Raw genomic sequence first — 21,456 nt, forward strand, 5'->3', positions numbered from 1 at the left:
TATTTGTCATAATGAAGGGCCCATGATAAAATTTGTCTAACAAATCCAAAAATGATTTTCTTTACTTTTCCAAAAATTTTCTTTCTTTTTTTTTTTCTTGAGATATTAATTGTTATTTAATTGGCAAATTTTAGTCAAAGTTGTAGTCACAAAGAATTAAATTTTGTCAATTGTTTCAATTGTGTACAAAATGACCTATTTTGCGATGTGCAAAAGGACATTTTCATTATACTAATAAGTATTTTTTCTTTGCATTTAAATAATTTTTCCTTTCTTATTATGACTAAACAACGTGATTTTGGGTATGAGTAAAGACATATGCAAATGAGATAATTGAGAAGAAATGGAAACTTTCGTGATACTATATTTTTTCATTTTCAAACCTTATGAAATAGATCTAAATTTGACTAGATTCCAGGATTTTAATGGCTGCTATCCCTTTTGTTTTATATTAAAAGTTTAAATTCAAAAGAAAGAGAATATGAAGTTGAAACCAGTCTCGAATCAAAATCAATCAAAATATATCCACCAGTCAAACTTGAACATTTTTAATGTCTTCAAATTTTGTAATTTGTATAACAAATTATGATCCTTTAATGTCTTCAAATTTTGTACACCATAACAAATTATGATCCTCTATATTATTGGATCCATATTTGGGAAATGGTAAATATGTGGCAAGCCCATGCTTAATTTTATATCAATTATTTTCGTAGTTAGTGAAATTAGTAACATAAATTAAATAAAAATATAGTGGGGAATTAAATTGAATATCACGATAAACGTAAGTTTTCAAGAATTCCTCGAACGTCACTTAAGAGCACAAACAACTTTAGTCAGTTTATGAAAAACACAAAAAATGACTGATTATAGAAAATGTGAGACTATGAGTGGTCTATCATTGATGTCATAAACTAAATAGGTTGACTAAGAAAAAAAGCAAGATTGCTCCGAGTTAACTTTTGTGTAAGTTTTCCTTTTGTAGGTCATGACTCTGAGGTAAAAAAAAAATAGAGAAATGTTGAAATTTAGAGCAAGAAAGAATTACAAACACCTTGTACGATGAATGTATTTCATCCGTCTCATAAAAATAGAATTTTTTTTTATTTTCGTCGATCCCATAAAAATAGCACACTTCTATTTATATTCAAATTTATTCTATTTATATAAATTATATTGTGATAAAGTATATGAGTTATTAAAACCAACAAAATTCTAATTGACTATTGTAAAAGTTCAAGCTTCAGTTTTGGTGTGTTAGATTTCTTATTATTATGAATTTATGATACTAGCTATGATTATACATATGTATAATGGATATTAGATACTACTACTAATAAATTTCAAAATAATGAAACTTCTAACATAAGTTGATCCTCTAAAGATATTAGGATAAACTTTTTAAGATTTTTTATTAAACATGTGGATAAAATGAAGTGATTATATAAATTTACCAGTGAGCCTATGACTCTAACCTAAATAAAAATATTTATAACTAATTTACAATAATAACTAATAACTTCCAATTTAGTGTATTAAAATTATCAACACAAAGACATAACTATATCAATACAACATGTAAATTTAAATATCAACACAAACACATAAGTTTATCAGCATAAGAATATTGATAAATTTATGTCTTTCTGTTGATCTTTTTAACATACAAAATTGATATTAGTTTATTAGTTATTACTGTAACTTAGTTAGTATTTGATCACACACCTTTATAACTATAAACACATATGAACAAATCCATAACCGGTTACCTAAAATTCGAAAAATCTCTACACCAATTATCCAAGCTCGTATTTTAAAAATGGTGGATATCGGGTCGAAATTAGATATACTCAAAACCCGAGAACTAACCTATTAGCCCTAAGAATGATAAAGAAAAGATAAAAATGCCTAAAAAACACAAGATTTAATCAATAAGTACTATTCATTCATTTTCGAGCTCTCATGATCTAAAATAATTACCTTACCTTCAGATTCGAATCAAGTAAATATAAGAAGTTTGAAATCATAATAAGAGGTGCTAAACAAACACAAGCAAGCTAATTAATTATTAATAAAGTTTACAAAACTCTCTCAAACACACGCACGCAATAACCGTAGTAGACATGTTTCGTGTATCAAACACATAATTAATTAAAGAATTTATGGTATAGTTGGGATTTTCGTATTGTTCCAAAACAAAACAAAAAAATGTTAAGATGAGCTGTTTAACTGATTTCTTAAATGATAAACAAAGTTCAACAAATGAGATGCTTTGAACCTTCCTCCATTGCTGTTTTCTTTATTAGATATGCTTTGTGCATGAAATCTTAATACTTTAATTATATGTATACGATTGACTTAACAATATGGTTTTATTTATTCTAGTTATAAACTATAGGTTTATACTGCCTTCCAAGTTCCAACCAAACTTGAAATTGTTAAATTAATAAGCGTTTTTTGGCAATGCATCATATATTTCCTTAAAAAAATGCATTTGATTCTTTCCATTAATTTTTATACATTGTAGCACATATACACGTACTCATATATTTTTTCTGAAATATTTTGGTTTTTCGTTAATTTTTATAATTTTAACTATGTACCTAGTCAAGAAAATATTAATTGTATATGTATGTATTACGAATAATTAGGTAATATAATCGATCTTTTATGTTTTAACTAATTTATCATTTATATAGTATAGTAGTAATAGTGAAACGTCAAAAAAAATGTTCAATGCACATTGACAGCTGAACAAATAATAAACTATGCAAGAGCTTGTACTATCAACATATCAATATGGATGGTTTTAATTTCTAAATGTTAATATTACTAGTATTAAATTTTATTTTGATTATAGCTTTTACTGTATAATTAAAGAATTTTAATGTCTTATGAATCTTTTTACCTTAACAACGTGCATGTACGAATCAATCTTCGAACAATTTTTGCAATAAAATTACTCTCCCAACATATGATGACTCCAATAATTAATAAGCTGATATGAGTTCACGTATATAGACATGAAAGATGTATAATACTACACGGTTACGAATTCGAATATTTTAATTTGCACATATAGCAACGTATATTAAAATTCAACTAAAATAAAATACTGGCCAAAACTTTTTTTTATCGCAATTGTTCAAATACATAAAAAAAAGTAAATGAGTAGACGATGGAATTAAAAGCATAAAAAAAGAGAGTAATTGGGGTTGGTCCAAATTGAAGAAACTCCAATTCCAAGGAAGGATTTGGTCTCAAAAACGAAGGATTCGTTTGTTTGGTTAGGAGTTTTCATAATCATGATTCTTGCCTGATATTGTGGGTCAGGTCGGCATTTCCTCAAGATTTTACTACATACAAAGATAACAAAATGAATGGATTTGAGTTAAGTGTTATTGTGGTCGTGTCCTTATCGGGTTGATCCATTATAAAATTCAAATAATTTTAGTTGAGTTCGGATAATAATCTATTAAAAACTAAGTACTAGTAATATTTAAATTATTTTTATGGCAAATTATACATTAGTTTTATTCTCTTTGCAGCTAAAGGTGATTCCGTTGCCTTGGCGGCCCCCACACTCCGGCCTGACATTAGTTTTATTCTCTTAGTTTGTGTAAATCAGGCTTAAATATAAATTATATTTAAAACTCAAGTTTAATAGTTTAGTTTCACGTTTTAATTGTATAAATTATAGTACTAATCGTGTTTGGGTCGTTATATTGTTTTTATTGCATTATATCAACCCATATTATATCATGTTGTATGTGGTTCGTGTTTGTGTTTGAAAGTAGTAGGCTAGGTTTGTATTGGATTAAAAGTTTTCTAAAAAAATTAAGTTCGAATTAAACTTTATTAAATTGAGCAATTACCAGGTTGACCTGATTCATTTGTGACTAATGCATATATCCATCTAATATGTACTAGTACGTGTAATAAGTACATATATCAATTTTTTCACTAGAGAATTTTTAATACTTGGGTGTTTACCGTTACAATGAGAGCTATTTATAGTAAGGACATGAATTTGAGTTATTTAAACTGAACTGGTGTTTTGGCTGCGTTGATTTTCAGGCTTTTTAATTGCAAGAGATGATAGTAATTTATAGCATTTCTTTTGGCTAGTAAAATGGAGTACAGTAGTATATTCTTATTTCTTCCAAATCATTAACAAAAATGGCAATCTTAGGGCCACACACAAAATCTTTTTGCCAGCTTATTTATTCCTCCAATGTTTCCTTGTTCTTGTCTTTGTTTTGTTTTGTTTTGAAATTCCTACAACTAGCTCATTCTAGATATCTATGATAACTTAAGTAGAGGGCATGTATGTCATCATATTATTCCAAGTTTCCAACAATGATTTATTAGTATGACAAATTTTGTGTTTACTTACATATAGTTTAGCTTTGCATTAATTGGACAAAGCATAGTGTATTTGACTTTATCCACTCAATAGAATATTTGCAGATCTCTAAACTGGTTTGCAATATAGAAATAGCAAGTCTGTTACTCTTAAATGTGTTTCGGTATCACATTAAACATTTTTATTATTTAATGTAGTAAAGGAGAATATGAATAGTATATCTTTATTGTTGGCCACATTATTGTATGCTGCCCTTAGGGAGGGATGTTGGGGCAAATTTGTTGTGTCCCTATACAACCCCATGAGGCCAATTTGTTTGTTTCACCAAATCCCTTATCTTTTGCTTTATATATATGGAGTAGTAGTTTTTTATATCATATCATGATCATATTCTGTTTAAAGATTGATGATTCATATAGTATGAATTTGTGAGGGAACAAGAAACATGAATATCTATTTTTTGTTGATATAGGAAAGAAAAATTTGCCAATACAAACAAACTCCATTAGTATATTACAATATACTACTACTAAAATCTATCGCTATAAACAAGATTAAATTCGAACTTGCTCATTTACTCATCGATTCAATCACTACGCAAACTTAATAATCTATATACTCCCCCGTCCAAAAAAATAGAGCACATTTATCATTTTTGTCGTCCACAAAAAGTAGAACAAATTGTGGAAACTTTTCAACAATAATAATCATACACATTATTCCACTAACACTACTTCTCACTTACTTTTTCTCCTTCTCTCTTACTTTACCAATTCTACATTAAAACCCGTGCCATATACTAATTGCTTTATTTTTTGTGGACGGTGGGGAGTATGAGTCAATGAGGTACTCCGTATAATAGTTTTCTTTACCGTATTTAGTCTACCATTTAAACTCGTTGTGACAAAAATAAATTCACTCTGCAAGAGAAATGAATGAGAACACCAAATGCAAGTGAGGACTGAATTGCATTTAATTACTTATAAAATAAACAATAGTCGCTTCAACATTTTAGACCCCTAAATCCAACAAATGAAAATTGCAATTATTAGAGATTATGTGGGCCTTAAGCAGCCAAATTTGCTTTTGAATTATCCAAAATATAAATTGGTATATGGTGTAAATTAAATTGTAGTAGTAGCTATTTTTATTATTGGTTTTATGCACTTTTTCAGTATGTTTTAAACTTGCTTTAGTAGTAATTTAATCTCATAGGTTGTGGATTGAGGCAGAGCGATAAGACCACAAATTCAGAGTGGAAAAAGGTGTGCCATGCGAAAGGGCTACCAAATGCACGACCCGTGCATGAATAGTCAAGAGAGAGACGCCTTGGAGCAAATGGTACGGACCGTGCACTTGGCCTAAAATAAGTGTAGAGAAGACTCTTATCTACACTAATATCTCTCTTACTTTACTTTCTCTCCACCTTAACTATTTATCTTCATTCTTTCTAAACAATTGCTCAAAACAAAACGCCTCTACTATATGGAAGTACTATATCTCAAAATTCACAACATAAGAGCGTACAAATGGAAGTACTATATCTCAAAATTCACAACATAAGAGCGTACAAATACAAAAATATAGTAGTAGAAGCTAACCTATATCACATTCAATGATCATACTATGAATCAATAACTGCAGTCTGTGAGCAAAAAAAAACTACAATCTGGCACAGGAAAAACGGAAAATCTGCTTAAGTCGTCACTGCTTGCACTTGTATACGAAACCAAACTTACTGGGGGCTTTGGCTACGACTTACAAGATATTGAATTTTCGCTCTACAGCATTTGTAATAATCGAAATGGCATATGCAGCACTCAATGGATATTCGGAGACTGCAAGGAAACATCAAGATCATCAGAATACACACACAATACAAACAAAAACTAGAAGCAACATGTGGAAATCTTGCTCTGACCAACTAGGTGAAATGCTTGAATTACTTCGTAAACTAGATGGTGATCCGTCTTCGGATATATATTAATCAACAGCAAATGTCAACTCACTGTACCAAAGTTATTATTCAAAGAAGTGATTTGAACAAGTGAAGTGACTGCACAAACAAGGGTGAATCACTTGAAATCATTCTGATGTGTCTAATATTTACTTTTTTTCACTTCAAATAAGTTGATCGCCAAAGGCCATGAATATGCTGCTTTTTAGTGACTAATTTGGTAATATGCCTTCCACGTAGAGAGATTGGTATTAATCATGATTTGTCCATATCGTTACTATGCTTATTATTTTTTGGGGAGAGATAAATTAAATCCATCTATCAAACTGTAAAAAACAAAGCAAAGGCATTTGACAATGGTGATTTTGTGGGCCCAGACTGAAATAAATCCCCAATTTAGATTGTTTGATTGTTTGTTTTTTAGAAAATTTAGGGGCTTGAGTTCATCATTCTGAATGAAGCTAAAGTGCTAAACCAATTTCAAGGCTTACATGTTCCTCAGGTATGAGAAGAGGGCTCTATTATATACCTCTTTCCTCACAGTTTTATAAAATAAGGAGCAGAAAGTATAAGCAAAACCCTGTAAAGAGATGTTGAGTTAAATTTACACATATCATGAATTCTAGAGCACTTACTTGAAATATAATCTTCAACATAATCTTCATCAATTTTTCCATGGGACATTGCTCCTAACTGTCGATGCACCAGAGAAGAATGTTAACAAATTTAAGCTAAATGAATAGCATTGATAAAGAGCATTAAATAAAACAAGGGAAGAAAAAGTAACGAGAGAGACTGGTAATGTACCACAAATACTAAATCCAATTCTTCGTTGATTTTACCAACATAGTTGTGCATGTCAATCAACTTTTCTGAACTATGAGAGAAGCCTGTAGTCCAGTAAAACCAGCTGAGATTTAATTTGGCAGCAAACACAAACACTAACGACACAAATCAGCAAAGAAAATCCAATTCACCTATTTTACGACTGTTGGTGGGTAGATACTGGGTCACAGGGTTCTTCACAAGGCGTAAAAGCTTTTCACCATTGCCGGTTGCAGTGATGTGCAGCTTTTGCAACAATTGTACTGTAACAGAAAGATCACAAGTGTAATCTATGAACAATACATTTTAGATGGATATATGCAAAATGTGCTACTACTTTAAATAAAGTACTGACCCATGAGACCGGAGAACCTCTTATATGTTCTTGGCAGACGCGCGTGGGGCTTAATCTCCAATAGAAGACCTTGTTGTGTCCTTACATATAGAGCTTTCAGTCTCCCACTTTTGTTCACACGACTATCTAAAATTGTTTGGATTGCCTAAAATTGCCAACATATTGTTTAGAGAAAACAGAGTTACAAGTGTTGATATTCAACAAAAAAGTTAGCATCTATTCCACAATATCATCACCTCTAAAGCAAAACAAAATTTATCGAGATTCTCTAATCGTCAAAAGCAAAATTAGGTACAACTATTTGGTTGTAAAGGAAATGCAATCAAATTGACTGAACAAAGCATAATCAATACCTGAAAAGCAATATCGGGGCGATAATCGGCGGGGTTCCGCTTATTCTTCGCCAAAAAGGTGGCATGCTCGTCGGAACTCAATAGCTGATAAGTCTGTCACCAAAATAAAACAGATCAAAACACAATCCTCATCTAAACACACACAATGTTAGGGTACAAAAGTTCGAACCTTTCCAACTTTGGCAATCTCCAAAGAGGCCTTCTCGAGAACAAAGATGACTCGCTGCTTGTTACTCCCCGCATCCAGCGGAGCAATCGGAATCCCGGGCATATCAGCAACCAAATTTTCCTCCTTTTCAGAGTCCGAGGCGTCTGTCTTCACTCTCTTCGACGGCTCCGCCATTTCGACTGATTGCTCTCTATCGTATTTCTCATCTTTGTTCTTCCTCTTCTGCCCTTTCATTTTGTATGCCCGCCCCATGATTTCCCCTAATTTCTTAGCCCTAGAAATCGCGGCTGGAATTGAGCTCTGGAAGTTAGGGTTTTAGAAGCAATGAAGAAGAGAGGTTTAGGCTCAGATTCCATTTTCTCCGATTTGTTTTTATATTTGTGGCCAGATTTTTGTCCACGTGGCCATATGATTTATGCCCAATAAAACATTTTATAATTATAAAAATATTACTCCGAATATTAGTTTGAGAGCATAAAAGATAATTAAACAAATTATCAGAATTCAAATATTATGAACGGAAAAACCAAATGACAATTAAGTGAAGTATTAATATTTGATAATCTTGGAATATTAATGTTCGAAATTCGAATATTATGATTGCAGTAAACGTGTATAGTGCAAAGTGTGTGAGCCAATTCCGCAAATCTCCGCCACACTCCATTCCCAATTCTCGACCTAACCGCCTGCTCTACACAAACACAAGCCTCAAACGTTTTCCACCGTTTTCCACTACCGTTTTCGCCGGCGATCGCATGGCCAGCTCGGGATCAAGGTCCGGTGCTACTCTTTTTTTTTTTTTTTTTTTTTTTCATGAATACCGATTGGTCAATAGTTGCTTCATTTTGCATCTCGTATGCACTCGTTTAGCTCAGAAATGGGAAAGTATTACTGTTTGGTACAACAATTATTGGCATTCAGCTGAAATTGTGAATTTATTGACAGTGTTTTTTTAGTGCCTCTGTTTTAGGTACTTTTGATTGTACTGAGAATGGTGGAACGATCGAGTGTGTTAGCCCTAAATATGCAGAAATAATTGTAATTCGTCACGGCGAAACGGAGTGGAATACTGATCGCAGAATCCAGGTCCGTGTCTTTCGCTTTCTGAGTAAATCAAGTGCGGTATTCACGTAATTGATGAACCATTGCGTTAAAATCTGGAGTTCTGCATCAGAATTCGTGGCCGTGGTGCTTTAAGTTAGTCATAAATCTGTTTAACCAAAGTTAGAAAGGGGGTTTTTATTCATTTATTTAAGAATTGTAGTTGCGTTTAAGTTGCTTTGTTTTACTTATATCCTATTCCAGTTAAATTTATGGTCTTGCATTACATCATTTGGATATTGAAGTTTAGAAATGAGTATTCCTTTGAAGATTAATGGACAGCTGTTTTTGTGCAAGCTACCACTTATAACTTACAATTACATGTTCCCCTTTCTGATGTAGTGGTAAAGAATAGATTCATCAACATTTATGTTACAGTTATCATATTTGTGATGGACAGGGGCACCTGGATGTGGACTTAAATGATGTTGGGCGACAGCAAGCCTTTGCAGTATGTTGTGTTTCTGCAATTTCTGGTGTATTTGCTACTGTAGGCAATAATGTGATGTGGAATTTGTTATTTCTTGCACAAGGTGGCTGACCGCATTTCAAAGGAGCCCAAAATCTCTGCAGTATATTCATCAGACTTAAAACGAGCATTTTGCACTGCCGAGATAATAGCAAAAGGCTGTGGGGTAACTGAGGTATGACTGGATGATCATATTATAGCTTTGGTTTTCATGATTCTTATCTTCTTGCAGTGAAGTGTTGATGTAAAGTACTTTCCATGAATCTACTTTTAAGCAGTCTCACTTATTTGTTGCGGTAATAACTTTGTATTTATGAGCTGGCTGTTAGTTTTTGCACTGCAAGGAAATTTAGAAACTTGCAGCACAACTTGGAGAATGGTTGGCGAAATCAGGATCTATATTTATTTAGTCAAGAAAAGAAGCGAATCTAGAAAAAGAAAGCGAGAGTCTAGTTATTTTAATGAAGTATATTTCTTGTCCAAGTTCAGTGTCTTCATTCATTGTTGTATTTAGTTTAACAAACTTTTATTGGTTTGTATGGTTTTGTAGTAGAGTACTTTTTGGTGTTGAGTATTAAATTTGAGGTAGGAGGTGTGTTTAACAATATAGCAATTTAATCTATTTTCCATAAAATAGTAAAGTGATGGCATGCAACATTTATATAGTAAAATGGCATACCATTTGGATGATTGAACAATATGCTCTCACGAGCCATACATGTCTAACCAAATTGTTTCACTGGAATTGGTGATTCGTATATCCTATATAGTTCATGATGAAACCAATCACCAAAAGCATGCAAAGTGTAGCCCCTTATGTATTGTTCAGTTTACCCGCTGCTCTTTGGTTCTGATTGATTACTGTACAACATGAAATGTGTAACTTTAGAGTTCAATCTGACTCAGATGATACTTTTTTTTTAATGTTTGTAGTTAAAGAGTTTCATACCTGTTTTGTCAGTGCTTGTTAGCTTTGGGCACTACCTTTCAGTTAATACATATCCCGAATAATGTGTTTTGCTTCCATCAGGTTGCTAAAGAAGCAGACTTGAGGGAGAGACATCTTGGAGACCTTCAAGGTGTTGTCTTTCATGAAGCTCAGAGAGTCAAACCAGAAGCTCATAAAGCATTTGTTTCTTCCCATGAAGATCAAGAAATTCCAGTATATTCTCTCTCTCACTCTCTCCACATTCACGCGCACACACTAACTTATAGTTATCTTGGTGCTCTATGTTTTGCGGGAGTTAGGTATGCATTCTTTAAGAGTTTATGTTCTTGGAGTAATAATGACATTCTTTTCATGTGATTTAGAATGGTTGGATACTTGGATGGTTGCTTGTGGAAATTTATTCCTAAGTGTTCATTTAGTTTGTCCAGTTGTCATTGCTGCCCCTTACATAAAGGTGGCATGTAAAACATTTATACCAGATATATCGGCCGCTAAATCTAGTCCCATGCTCATGAATGGACATATAAATGTAGATTATTTCTGACCTTTGTGAACTTCTCTAGGGATTTTGCTCTGGTTATAGCTAATTCCGCCACGTATGCAGGGTGGTGGAGAGAGTTTCAATCAACTATACAAACGTAGCACTTTGGCTTTGCAAAGGATAGCGAAGAAACACCAAGGTACTCGCTTGTTCCTCAACTTGTCGTGTCCAGAGAAGAGATTCGAGCAATTCATTATAATGTTGGGTTTATGCAGGTGAGAGAGTGGTTGTAGTGTCACACGGCGGTACCATCAGAGCACTTCACAAACGGGCTTCTCCACATCAGCGGTGTGGGAAGGTTCTCAACACTTCCGTCAACATATTTCACCTCTCTGAGGATGGGAAATGGTGCATTAAGTCATGGGGCGATGTGAGTCACCTCAACCAGACCAGCTTTCTGGATTCGGGCTTTGGCGGAGATCGGAACTCTGGCTAAGGTACTAGATTTCTCATAGTGAGGGAGAGACTGAGTCATACTAATATTTTTTGTCAAAACATTATGACGTTCTGTATTTTTTTTTGGGACAATCTGCAATAAAAAAAACATGCACCTCTTATTTTTTCTCGATCTGAGAAAATGTGAACAATGTGAATGTTAATCCTATCTTATGCTACGGATCATTGATAAGAGTACAAAATATTACCAATTAATTATAGCAAATATTTTTATTCCAGAGATAATTGATATTCCTATGTTTATTATTCGGGTTCGCATGAAAATTGGCGTGGCATGTTGATGTGTCATAACATGTTAAACAAATTTGAAAACTATATTTTCGATATTTTAGATTACTCACATGATATTTATCGTTTTTAGTACTAACTAGTATCACCAACCTGCGATGCACGACCCGTTCTCTTTTATTTAAACTTATTTTATACTGTAAGATGATTTTATAAATTCATAAAAATATCATTGGATAAAATCTGAAATCATAAATATATAAAATAAAAAATATTTATTAAAAAATATAAAATCAAAAAAAAAAATAACACATATACCGAATGAGAAACAATATTATTATTTCAATATCTAAACTCATATAACCAAATAAGTTTATAACCTAAAAATTGCACACAAATCACATATCATTTAAATCACTTTTAGATCTATACTACAAAAGATCAATCACGAACACATGTCAATAAAAATAATGTATAAATATATATTAGAAGATAGCCAAATCGATCAAAATCACAACAAAAATACAGCAAAATAGCATGGAATATATAACCGATATGCATGCATTTAGCCGGAAAAAAAAACTGGTTGCATTTGCATAGTATTCCCGCATCGCCTACTTTCCGTGTAGCTGCTACCACTCATACCACGTCCAATAAAGACAAATGAATAAGAGCAGCCACCAACCTAATATTCATATAGAGCGCTACATGAAAAAATTATACATTCTACACTTCACAATGGTACATGAAGAAAAGGAAAAAAAAATCACATAATTAAGCTCGACACTTCAAAACATAAATCACTTCCACCATAAAGACCTGCAAAGGGAACAACATAAACAACACGAAGAAGAATTTGAAAAGGCCATGTTCATGCATGGCCGCAGCAAAGAGGGTCACCCCGTCTGCTACAAAGTACGAAATTATTTGTTCTTTCTCTAGCATCTCTAGTACTCAAAACTGTATTGGGAGCACGGCCGAAGAGTATAAATTGTGACCCTCCAATCTTGAACTCCTGCATCATTATAAAGCATGAAACATATTTAAGAGTTATAAAACCAATTAGGTTTTGTTCTCAAAAAGTATAAAGACATTATACAGAAGTCCTACTCCTCAAAATACACACTAAAAATTAAATAACCAACTAACACTTAATCACACATTTTATATATTTTTAAATCATTTAATATCTATTTTAAATGGCTATTTCCCTAAATACCCCTAAAATTCTTCTTATTTTCTTAAACACCCCCAAAAACTCCCTTTTTATATTGTATGGATTGATGGGGAAAAAACAGTTAGGGATTTGAAGTAGAGGTACACGGTTTTAGTCGTCGGGTTTAAACCGCTGATTTCGGGTAGAAACGTGATGCTAGCATATCCAATTTGAAATGATATTTATGATTTACTACGTCTGGTTTCGAAAAATAGATATGAGGGTACAATTGCCATAAAATTAATAATTTAGAGTTACATATACTTTCCTGAGCACAAAAAATTGGCAAGTTTTATCATTTTGGATCGTTCACTAAAATTAGATTAAGTCCAAAAATAAAAAATTTTAAATCAATATTAAACCTACATATCATTCTAATATGGACCCAACAATCCACTGACACTATTATTTTTATAATTTAGGATATTATTGATAAAATAGAAATAATTAGGAGTGTAATATTACCATTTATTTTAAAATACTAAACATTTCGATTTAAAAGAGAAAAGCTTCGAAAATAATCGTCAAGCGTGGAGTTGTTACAAGCCGATGTAATTATTTAATTCGGGGCCCCTTGACAAAGTACAAAATTATATAAAAAGACTTCCTTTCATACTTCTACTATAACAATTCACAAGAAGACTAAATATGTGTATTTAAGAGGAAAAGATTCCAAATGAGCGTCAAACATAGAGTTGTTAAGAAAAGAAGTTGTTATGCCTACCAGCGATTTCAATATTTTATTCGACGCCCCTTGATACACAAGAAATTATACTAGTATAAAAAGACATCCTCTCATTTTTTATAACTACTTTTTGAATTCAAAAGCAAAGGAGTTGTTGTCTTGTTAGCATCTGTAGAACCATTGCACAACACAAGCTACCATTACCAGCGCATACTATATTCAATGGCCGATCAGCTACACTCGAGGTTAACTCTTTGGTTGGATCGAGAATAAGTTGATTTCTGTGTTTTGATTTTCAATTGATTTGCATAGGAAATATGCGGAGATTGTTTTGATTCGTCACGGCGAAACCGATTGGAATGTTGAGCGCAGAATTCAGGTACTCATGAATAAACGAATCAAGTAGTCTACTAATTAATGGAAGAATGTCAAATTTTAGTGTATTTTTATTGTTATAATTAGGGGCAGCTGGATGTTGATTTAAATGATCGTGGCAGGCAGCAAGCATTTGCTGTAAGTGATGATTCTTGTAGTGAATTTGGTTTTGATAGTATTTGATTATGAGTGAGTTGGCTGGTGAAGGTGGCCGAGCGGCTCGCAAAGGAACCTAAGCTGAATGCAGTCTATTCTTCCGACTTGAAACGAGCATTTGACACCGCTCAGATGATAGCACAAAGCTGTGGCGTGCTTAAGGTAATGCGTATTGTGCCTTGTTTAATTAATGTGTTTGTAAAGGATTGATGATCACATATGCATTGACTGTTGTGTTTTTAGGTGATTACTGATCCAGAATTGCGAGAGAGACATCTCGGCGAGCTTCAAGGCCTTCTTTTTGTTGAAGCAGATCAACTTCAGGATCCTAAATTCACTGCACCTAGACACAATCGTGATGCAGGAGTTCCAGTACTCTCTCTTTGTTAAAATTTTAAGTGATCAAGTTCAATTCTGGAATTTAGATAATGAATTGATAATGTGGGCAGGGAGGTGGAGAGAGTTATAACGAGGCGTACAACCGGTGCACGCGGGCTGTGCAGAGGATTGCAAATCAACACATAGGTAATGTAATGTATTGTTGATTGGGTTAATTTGTCTTGTGTTTCTTACATAAAGAAGTTGTGAAGCTATATTGATTGATGGATGTAGGAGAGAGAGTGGTGGTAGTATCTCATGGGGCTGCCATAGAGGCAATCTCTAAGAAGGCACTTCCATCTGAAGATTTTAAGGGGAAGGTTCCAAATGCATCCATCAATGTTCTCCATGTCTCCTATCATGATTGGGCCATCAACTCCTGGGGCGATGTTACTCACCTCAAAAATTTAGGTGTTTAGCCAAGCTTCAAGCACCAAAAATTCACTACTTCAACTTATTCTCTTATGAGCAATAATAAGTTTACTTAAACAATCTTTTTATAATTTGTCATTCCCAACCTTCTTATTTTCCTCATCAATATATCTAATTTGATGCAACGAATTGGTAGTTGTATCAATGAGCATGCATGAATCCATTTAATTTGTTGTTACCATATTAATCCTACAACACATTGCCACCGCAAACATGAAACTTCCCTCCGTCCATGTTTAAATGTACCATGTGACTGGTACGAGTTTTAAGAAACTGTTTTAATTTATGAAGAAAGATGGAGAGTAAGTATGAGTCCTACTGTTATGCACTCCCTCTGTCCCAAGGTACCAAGGTAGTAAAAGCATTTATTTTAGACACGAGAGTTAAGAAATTGATATGCAAAAGGTTAAAACAGAGTGAATAAACTATGAGAGAGAAAGAGAGTAGAATATTAGAGAGAGAAAAGCTTTTGCTAAATAAGGAAATGACTCAACTACCTTAAAATATCGAATAAGACTCAACTATACCTTGAGACGGATGGAGTATTAGTTTTATAAATAAAATGTTAGTGGAATGTGCGATGTATTAGAAATGAGTCACTCACCCTTAAAAGGACTTATAAGGGGGAGAGTTATTCATACATATAGACAAGTTATGATCATCACCAAGTCGATGTGAGACAAGATTTAAGAGTTTTAACACGCCCCCTGACATGTGAACCAGAATGATCACATCAGACTTCCATCATGTGGGTAGGCAAGAGAAGAGATAAAGAGATAAAAGGCCTTTTAAGGGGGCGTGATGGAAGTCCGATGTGTCATTTCGGCTCACACATGAGGGAGCGTGTTAAAACTATTAAATCTTGTCCCACATCGACTTGGTGATGATCCTATCTCATCTATATAAGGATGGATAACCCTCCCCTTATAAGATCTTTTAAGGGATAAGTGACCAATTTCTAATACGATGCACTTACTAAAAAATATCACTCCCCGTCCCTGATTAATTGTCACTTTTTCCATTTCGATCCGTTCATCAATAATTGTCACATTTTATTTTTTATCATAAATGGTAAGTAGGTCTCACGACTCACTTAACTCACATTTTATTATAAAATCAATAAAAAGTGGACCACACATTCCACTAACTTATAATCAACTTTTCTTTATATTTCTTAAAATCCGTGTCCGGTCAAAGAGTGACAATTAATCCGGGACGGAGGGAGTATATGAGACATAATTTGTTGCTAGTTTGAAGTTTTAAGGTATGATTTCATCGATGTTGCTTATTGATTGAATGATGGCGATTGATTATGAGTCTATGACAAATCAATATCCATACCGAAGAAATTGTGCAAACATGTTCCAACATTGAGTACTGAAATTTTCAGTTCGTAGAAGTTGAGTAAGATAATCGCAAATCAGGGGTGCAAAATAAAATGTGCAAATTAATTTTTTTATATGCTACGCTAACGTGATGTCAAAATTTTACTCCATAACTAATCCTCGTAACTAAATCATTTTGAACTTATATTAGCATTTAATAAATAATTATTTTATATTAATCCGTTAATTAAAGGAGAATAAGAAAGAGCCGAGTAATGCGTTCTCATGTTAGAAACGCTATGTTTTCGAATGTTTTCTACTTTTCTTTAGGTTTTTACATCTTATTTTTTTCAAATCTATATAATTTTTGACGTAGCATTTTCATTTACATATTGGAACTAAAAATATTAAGGAAACTAAATTGAACTTCAAATAATTTAAAAATTTTACTTAATTTGATTTTTTATCAAAACACTTAAAATATAAAGTACTTTAATGTTTGATATTTATTTTGAAATAAAATAAAATTTAATAACCAATTTGATATAAATATTGTACTCCACTTATGATAATTATTCAAAATTTTGCGTTATAAATTTATATACATTTATTTATGAATATTTTGAATTTATATTTCATATCGGTAAGTGTTTCCCGCAAGTGGAATTCTTTGGGAGTTTGAATGGGTGTCGAGAAATCCAATAAACCGATCATCGTCGATCTCTCTTCTTCCGACGAATCAAATTCGCCTCCTTCCGATTCTGATTTCGACGCCGCTGAAGTGATTAGTTCGTCTACTTCCTGGTATTTTTCGCTATTTTTCCTTTTGATTGTCAGTGCAGATGCTATATTGCATACATCACCTTTTTGGATAGGTTTTGCGATTGTCGTATTTCCTTTTCTGATTTTCTTCCTACTCTTGCCTCAGCGATGATGTTATTGATGATGATTTTGATTGGAGAGAGGGGAATTATTCACAAGATGAAGACAAGGTTAAACTCCGGGGATATGACGATAAACCTAATGCGGAGTCCATGTACAACAAGGTCATTCATTTTATTCGAGGTTTGTGATGTTTTGTTTCATTTTTATGATTTAGAAATTGTAATGTCACTTGTGAAGTTATAAATCGAGGATAGTTGAAATTATAAATAGACAAAAATTGTAAATGATACGAGTTTTAATGCGCAATAGGTAAAGTAAGAGAGAGAGGGAATAGATGGTGGAAATAGTGTTAGTAGATTGTGGGGTCCAGATTTAGATTGATGTGTAGGGTAGGTTGGTTTTTGTTTAAAGCTTTTCATATTTAGAATTGGTCATTTTAGTGGACGGAAAAAAAATGGTAAAATTAGTCTATTTCTAGTGGACGGAGGTAGTATGTGATGAGAAAATGTGGTTTATTGGTTGTGTTTTCTGTAGGGAGAAGTGATATGCAAGAACTAAGATTGGACGAATGTAAAGCCTACCTTCGAAGGCATAATTTGAGGCTATCGGGGAATAAAGAAGAGTGCATAGCAAGGATCGAGGAGCACTCGAAGTTAGTTTTATATCTCAAAGCATTCTCGATTGTTTGTTGAGTCTTTTTTCGTGTTAGTGATTTTTTTAAAAAAAAATTTGCTGTGCTTTTAACATTTGAATGAGCAGGTAGGTTATGCCCGATTGCATCTTTGGCATATCTCATCCTTGGAACCTCTCGCCTTTCGTTTCTTTGATAGTATAGGGCCATGTTATGAAGATAAAGACCATTTCAAGGAAAATTTAGGCTTTTTCTGCAGTCTGTTTTCCTAATTTACCCTATAAGAAAGAATGAGAAACTAGGCATGAGAAGGATTAGATTAAAATGCTTAAATGAGTTAAACTCTTTCGTATAAGACATCTTCTATTAGGTTAGATGCATAAAAATCGTTCAGTTGGAGATAGATAAGTATCTCACTTGAATTTGAATCATATGAAATGAATGTTGCAGCAGAAGGAACACATAAAACTAGATTTGATTCTCTTGGTCTTCTGTGAAGAGCTTTCCCAAGGCCTTTTGTGTATAACGAGGCTTTTGACATTGGTTGAAGAGGATTGATCCTATATGTGGTTGTTGCTCTTCCTTATATCTGCCATATTTATATCATCCACTCTTGTTCAGAGGGTGAGTTATCCTTCAATAGAATGATAAGACATGGAGTAAGCTATTCTTAGAAATATTCTCAAAATTAAGCTAGGGGTTTTCTTTTAGCTAAACTGTACACAGATTGTCAAGTCTAACTCATGTGTAGGCTGTTTTATCTCTGCCTTATTTTTGAAATGCAGAAAATGAACAAATTTAAATGGGGCATTTTGAAATTTTCTTCCCAAGGCCTATTTGAACCATCTCATTCTTCTTTTTAAAGTTTTGAATTAGAGCTTTTCTACAGTATGAATATGTGAAGGTTCTGTGGTATCTTATGACACAAATACTGATGATTATTACCTTTTGTCCAATAACTACCAACAGGAAAACAAAACCAAGCACTACTAACATTCATGTTTCCTCAGAAAAACAAACTACAGTACAATTGTGCCTACATGTGCACACTTTTGGACATACCCAGAGTTGAAAACACATTTGTTAAATGCATATTGTCATTTTCGATTCGTGGTTGGCACCTTGGAGTTTGAGCTTATTGAAATACTTCCAGTATTATTAATGCTTGCATCTCTATATTATCCATGATTTAGTTTCTGTTTGGTTTTGAAGAATAATCCAGCATGAATTTTCTTCACAGGTTGAAAGATGGAAGTGGTGAAGTATTCTATCCCCAAAGATCATTTATCATTAACTGCACCGGTAACTTCTTCTCAACCCGTACATTTTTCTGACTTATCTGGAAACTTGTTCTATCTGATTTAATTCACACTTAATTCACACTTTGCTGAATTTCTTCTTTGCAGGTGATGTATGCCAGGGAGATACTGTTTTATTCCATCAGAAAGTACATCGAATGTATTCAATCGTAATTTAAATGCTGTTCTTAATGGTTTGTTCAATTTGATCTGTGTTGACGCATGCATTTCTTGGAACAGGTCCGGCAAAGGCGCAAGAAACAGAACTACAGGAAGGAGGACTGTTGCTGGGAGGGTTATCAAGGAAAGTTATGGTGCTACTAGACAACAACACACTTTCACGGTAAGACTACTTTCGATTGGATGCGTTGTGAGGGATAGTATATGAAGGAGGTCAATCACGGTGAAATTACCTTTATCTTTTTGTGATTTTCATTTCACTTTCCGCTAATACACTTGTGTCCCTTCAAATGAAACCAGGTCGAAGTGCTCTGGAGCCGAGGGGATAAGAAACTAGATCCTCTGTTCCCTTTACTCGTTAAAGGCCGCAACCTCTACAGAATGAAAACATTCAGACAGGTGACTCACATTAACATAGCAAAATTACATCCACTAGATGGAAATCTATCTTTAATCTTCTATGTCTCATCTTTATTCTATTGATGCATCAGCCTTGGAAAAATGAAAAAGAAAGAGTGGAAGTTCTTTCTGAAAAGCACAGACGAGGAGACGCAGCAAGAGCTGTTAGAGCTACGAGGAGGAACGAGTCATTAGCATTAAAAGGTTAGCATTGCTAGGAAGAAGAAAAAAATTGCTTTTTATTTTTCACAATTTGTCATTGCAGCTGTTTCGTTCGTTTAGGTCCATCCAAAACAAGGGAGACAAGTCGCGGGAAGAACTCTCGAAATGCACACAGGGATTCGGTGAAAAGCAAAGAAAGGCACCATTTCGCTCGTGTTAGTACAAAACAAAATGCAGGTTCAAGAGAGTCTGCAACTCACAGAAGACATCACTACTCTCCCAACCATGGTAGACAATCTCCATCTCCATATTATCACGAACCAGCGCAAACATTTTTCCCAACAGAACCGCATAACTTCTACTCTCGTGGAGGTTTTTCGTCTATAACTGGATTCCCCTACTCCTGGCCCTTTCCCTACTGAAGCAAGAATGTACATGAAGCAGCAAGTTTTAACTACCCTAGGACACAAATGGAGATAATATGCCCGAATATGTAAGGTTTCCACCAAGATTTCGTTTAGTGTGTGTTTAAGAAAAGTTGATGCTATTTAATTTATGCCAATTCATGCATGTCATGACCACATAGCAATTACGTTATCTCTTTATGAAAAGTTGATGCTATTATAAGTATGCATTGGTAAATTGATGCTTCTATGCAATACTGTGTTGATGAAAGGGGTAGATGTAGAAAAAAAATTAATTAGGGGCTATTTTTTACAAAAGATTGTTGCAAGTTTTATTTTTAGGTGATTAAAAGATAAAATAAGAGTTTGCATAAAATGTGAAAAATTTAATTTCACTATCAAAAAAAAGATTTGAAATGTAATTATGGTAGAAGTTTAAGCCCCCCTACCATTAAGGCTAGTGTTAGCAAATAGTTGTGGTGTGCTGATCTGGTGTTCCATCTGCATGTATCTAGTCTACAAATTATACAATTCCTGTCCAATAAAAATATAAATTATTTTCACTTTTTGCAATTTTTTAAAATTATAAACTTTTGAATCTTTATATTTTAGGACGGCGAACCCTACAATTCATTAATACTATTTTCACTACTTTTTCTCTTCCTCTCATTTTTCTCTTCTCTCTTATTTTATTAATTACGTATTAAAACTCATGTCATTTTAAAAATCTTTATTAAGGATGGAGGCATGGAGGTAGTATTAGAAAAATATATACTTGAAGCAATAAGCATGCCAAAATTAGATACTATTAATATGTTAGTGGCATTTGATATAAGATAATTGGCCTATAAAATGAACACAGTATCACGACTGTTTCAAGGGACCCAAGAATTTCACTGAATTATAATCTGATAATCTGTGTTGAAAGGTATGCTATGTGGAAACTTTTAATGCATGTGCACAATGAGAGGAAATGAACTTTTGATTGATGCAAAAGTGTGACCAATCGACACATCCGGCCTACGTGTACTCCATAATAACCCAATAATTCTTCTTTTCTTTTACTTTTCATTTCAATTAATACAACTTCCCATGCAACCATCTTCATTGATTTTATCAAATTTATTTCAAGCTTTAAGTTTTATCAATGATCTCTCTCTC

General features: G+C 33.3%; 4 protein-coding genes across 4 annotated transcripts; 3 read left to right on the forward strand and 1 right to left on the reverse strand.

Annotated features, from left to right (window-relative positions):
• Positions 1 to 5,893: 5,893 nt before the first annotated feature.
• LOC125215112 (uncharacterized) lies at positions 5,894 to 8,369 on the reverse strand. Its single transcript, XM_048116433.2, has 7 exons — positions 8,026 to 8,369; positions 7,857 to 7,949; positions 7,504 to 7,648; positions 7,301 to 7,411; positions 7,131 to 7,213; positions 6,959 to 7,016; positions 5,894 to 6,204 (listed from the first exon to the last, which is right to left on the reverse strand). Exons 1-7 carry the CDS (start codon positions 8,275 to 8,277, stop codon positions 6,125 to 6,127), a joined length of 822 nt encoding a protein of 273 aa, XP_047972390.2. The 5' UTR covers positions 8,278 to 8,369; the 3' UTR covers positions 5,894 to 6,124.
• A 181-nt stretch (positions 8,370 to 8,550) lies between these two features.
• On the forward strand, positions 8,551 to 11,746 carry LOC125211952 (phosphoglycerate mutase-like protein 4). Its single transcript, XM_048111924.2, has 7 exons — positions 8,551 to 8,800; positions 8,982 to 9,111; positions 9,527 to 9,577; positions 9,660 to 9,770; positions 10,626 to 10,757; positions 11,149 to 11,224; positions 11,301 to 11,746. Exons 1-7 carry the CDS (start codon positions 8,622 to 8,624, stop codon positions 11,519 to 11,521), a joined length of 900 nt encoding a protein of 299 aa, XP_047967881.1. The 5' UTR covers positions 8,551 to 8,621; the 3' UTR covers positions 11,522 to 11,746.
• A 1,995-nt stretch (positions 11,747 to 13,741) lies between these two features.
• Positions 13,742 to 15,198, forward strand: LOC125216782 (phosphoglycerate mutase-like protein 4). Its single transcript, XM_048118550.2, has 7 exons — positions 13,742 to 13,915; positions 13,983 to 14,049; positions 14,133 to 14,183; positions 14,253 to 14,363; positions 14,445 to 14,573; positions 14,651 to 14,726; positions 14,814 to 15,198. The coding sequence occupies exons 1-7, from the start codon at positions 13,893 to 13,895 to the stop codon at positions 14,996 to 14,998; spliced, it is 642 nt and encodes a 213-aa protein (XP_047974507.2). The 5' UTR covers positions 13,742 to 13,892; the 3' UTR covers positions 14,999 to 15,198.
• Positions 15,199 to 16,986: 1,788 nt separating this feature from the next.
• On the forward strand, positions 16,987 to 20,466 carry LOC125216498 (uncharacterized). Its single transcript, XM_048118232.2, has 9 exons — positions 16,987 to 17,140; positions 17,265 to 17,401; positions 17,756 to 17,873; positions 19,093 to 19,154; positions 19,259 to 19,310; positions 19,391 to 19,493; positions 19,631 to 19,729; positions 19,822 to 19,933; positions 20,012 to 20,466. The coding sequence occupies exons 1-9, from the start codon at positions 17,019 to 17,021 to the stop codon at positions 20,311 to 20,313; spliced, it is 1,107 nt and encodes a 368-aa protein (XP_047974189.2). The 5' UTR covers positions 16,987 to 17,018; the 3' UTR covers positions 20,314 to 20,466.
• The last annotated feature ends 990 nt before the right edge of the window (positions 20,467 to 21,456 follow it).

The sequence above is a fragment of the Salvia hispanica genome, chromosome 3, assembly GCF_029641045.1.
Source record: "Salvia hispanica isolate PSC_SH4W2 chromosome 3, Shi_PSC_v1, whole genome shotgun sequence".
In the NCBI taxonomy this organism is placed as follows: domain Eukaryota; kingdom Viridiplantae; phylum Streptophyta; class Magnoliopsida; order Lamiales; family Lamiaceae; genus Salvia; species Salvia hispanica.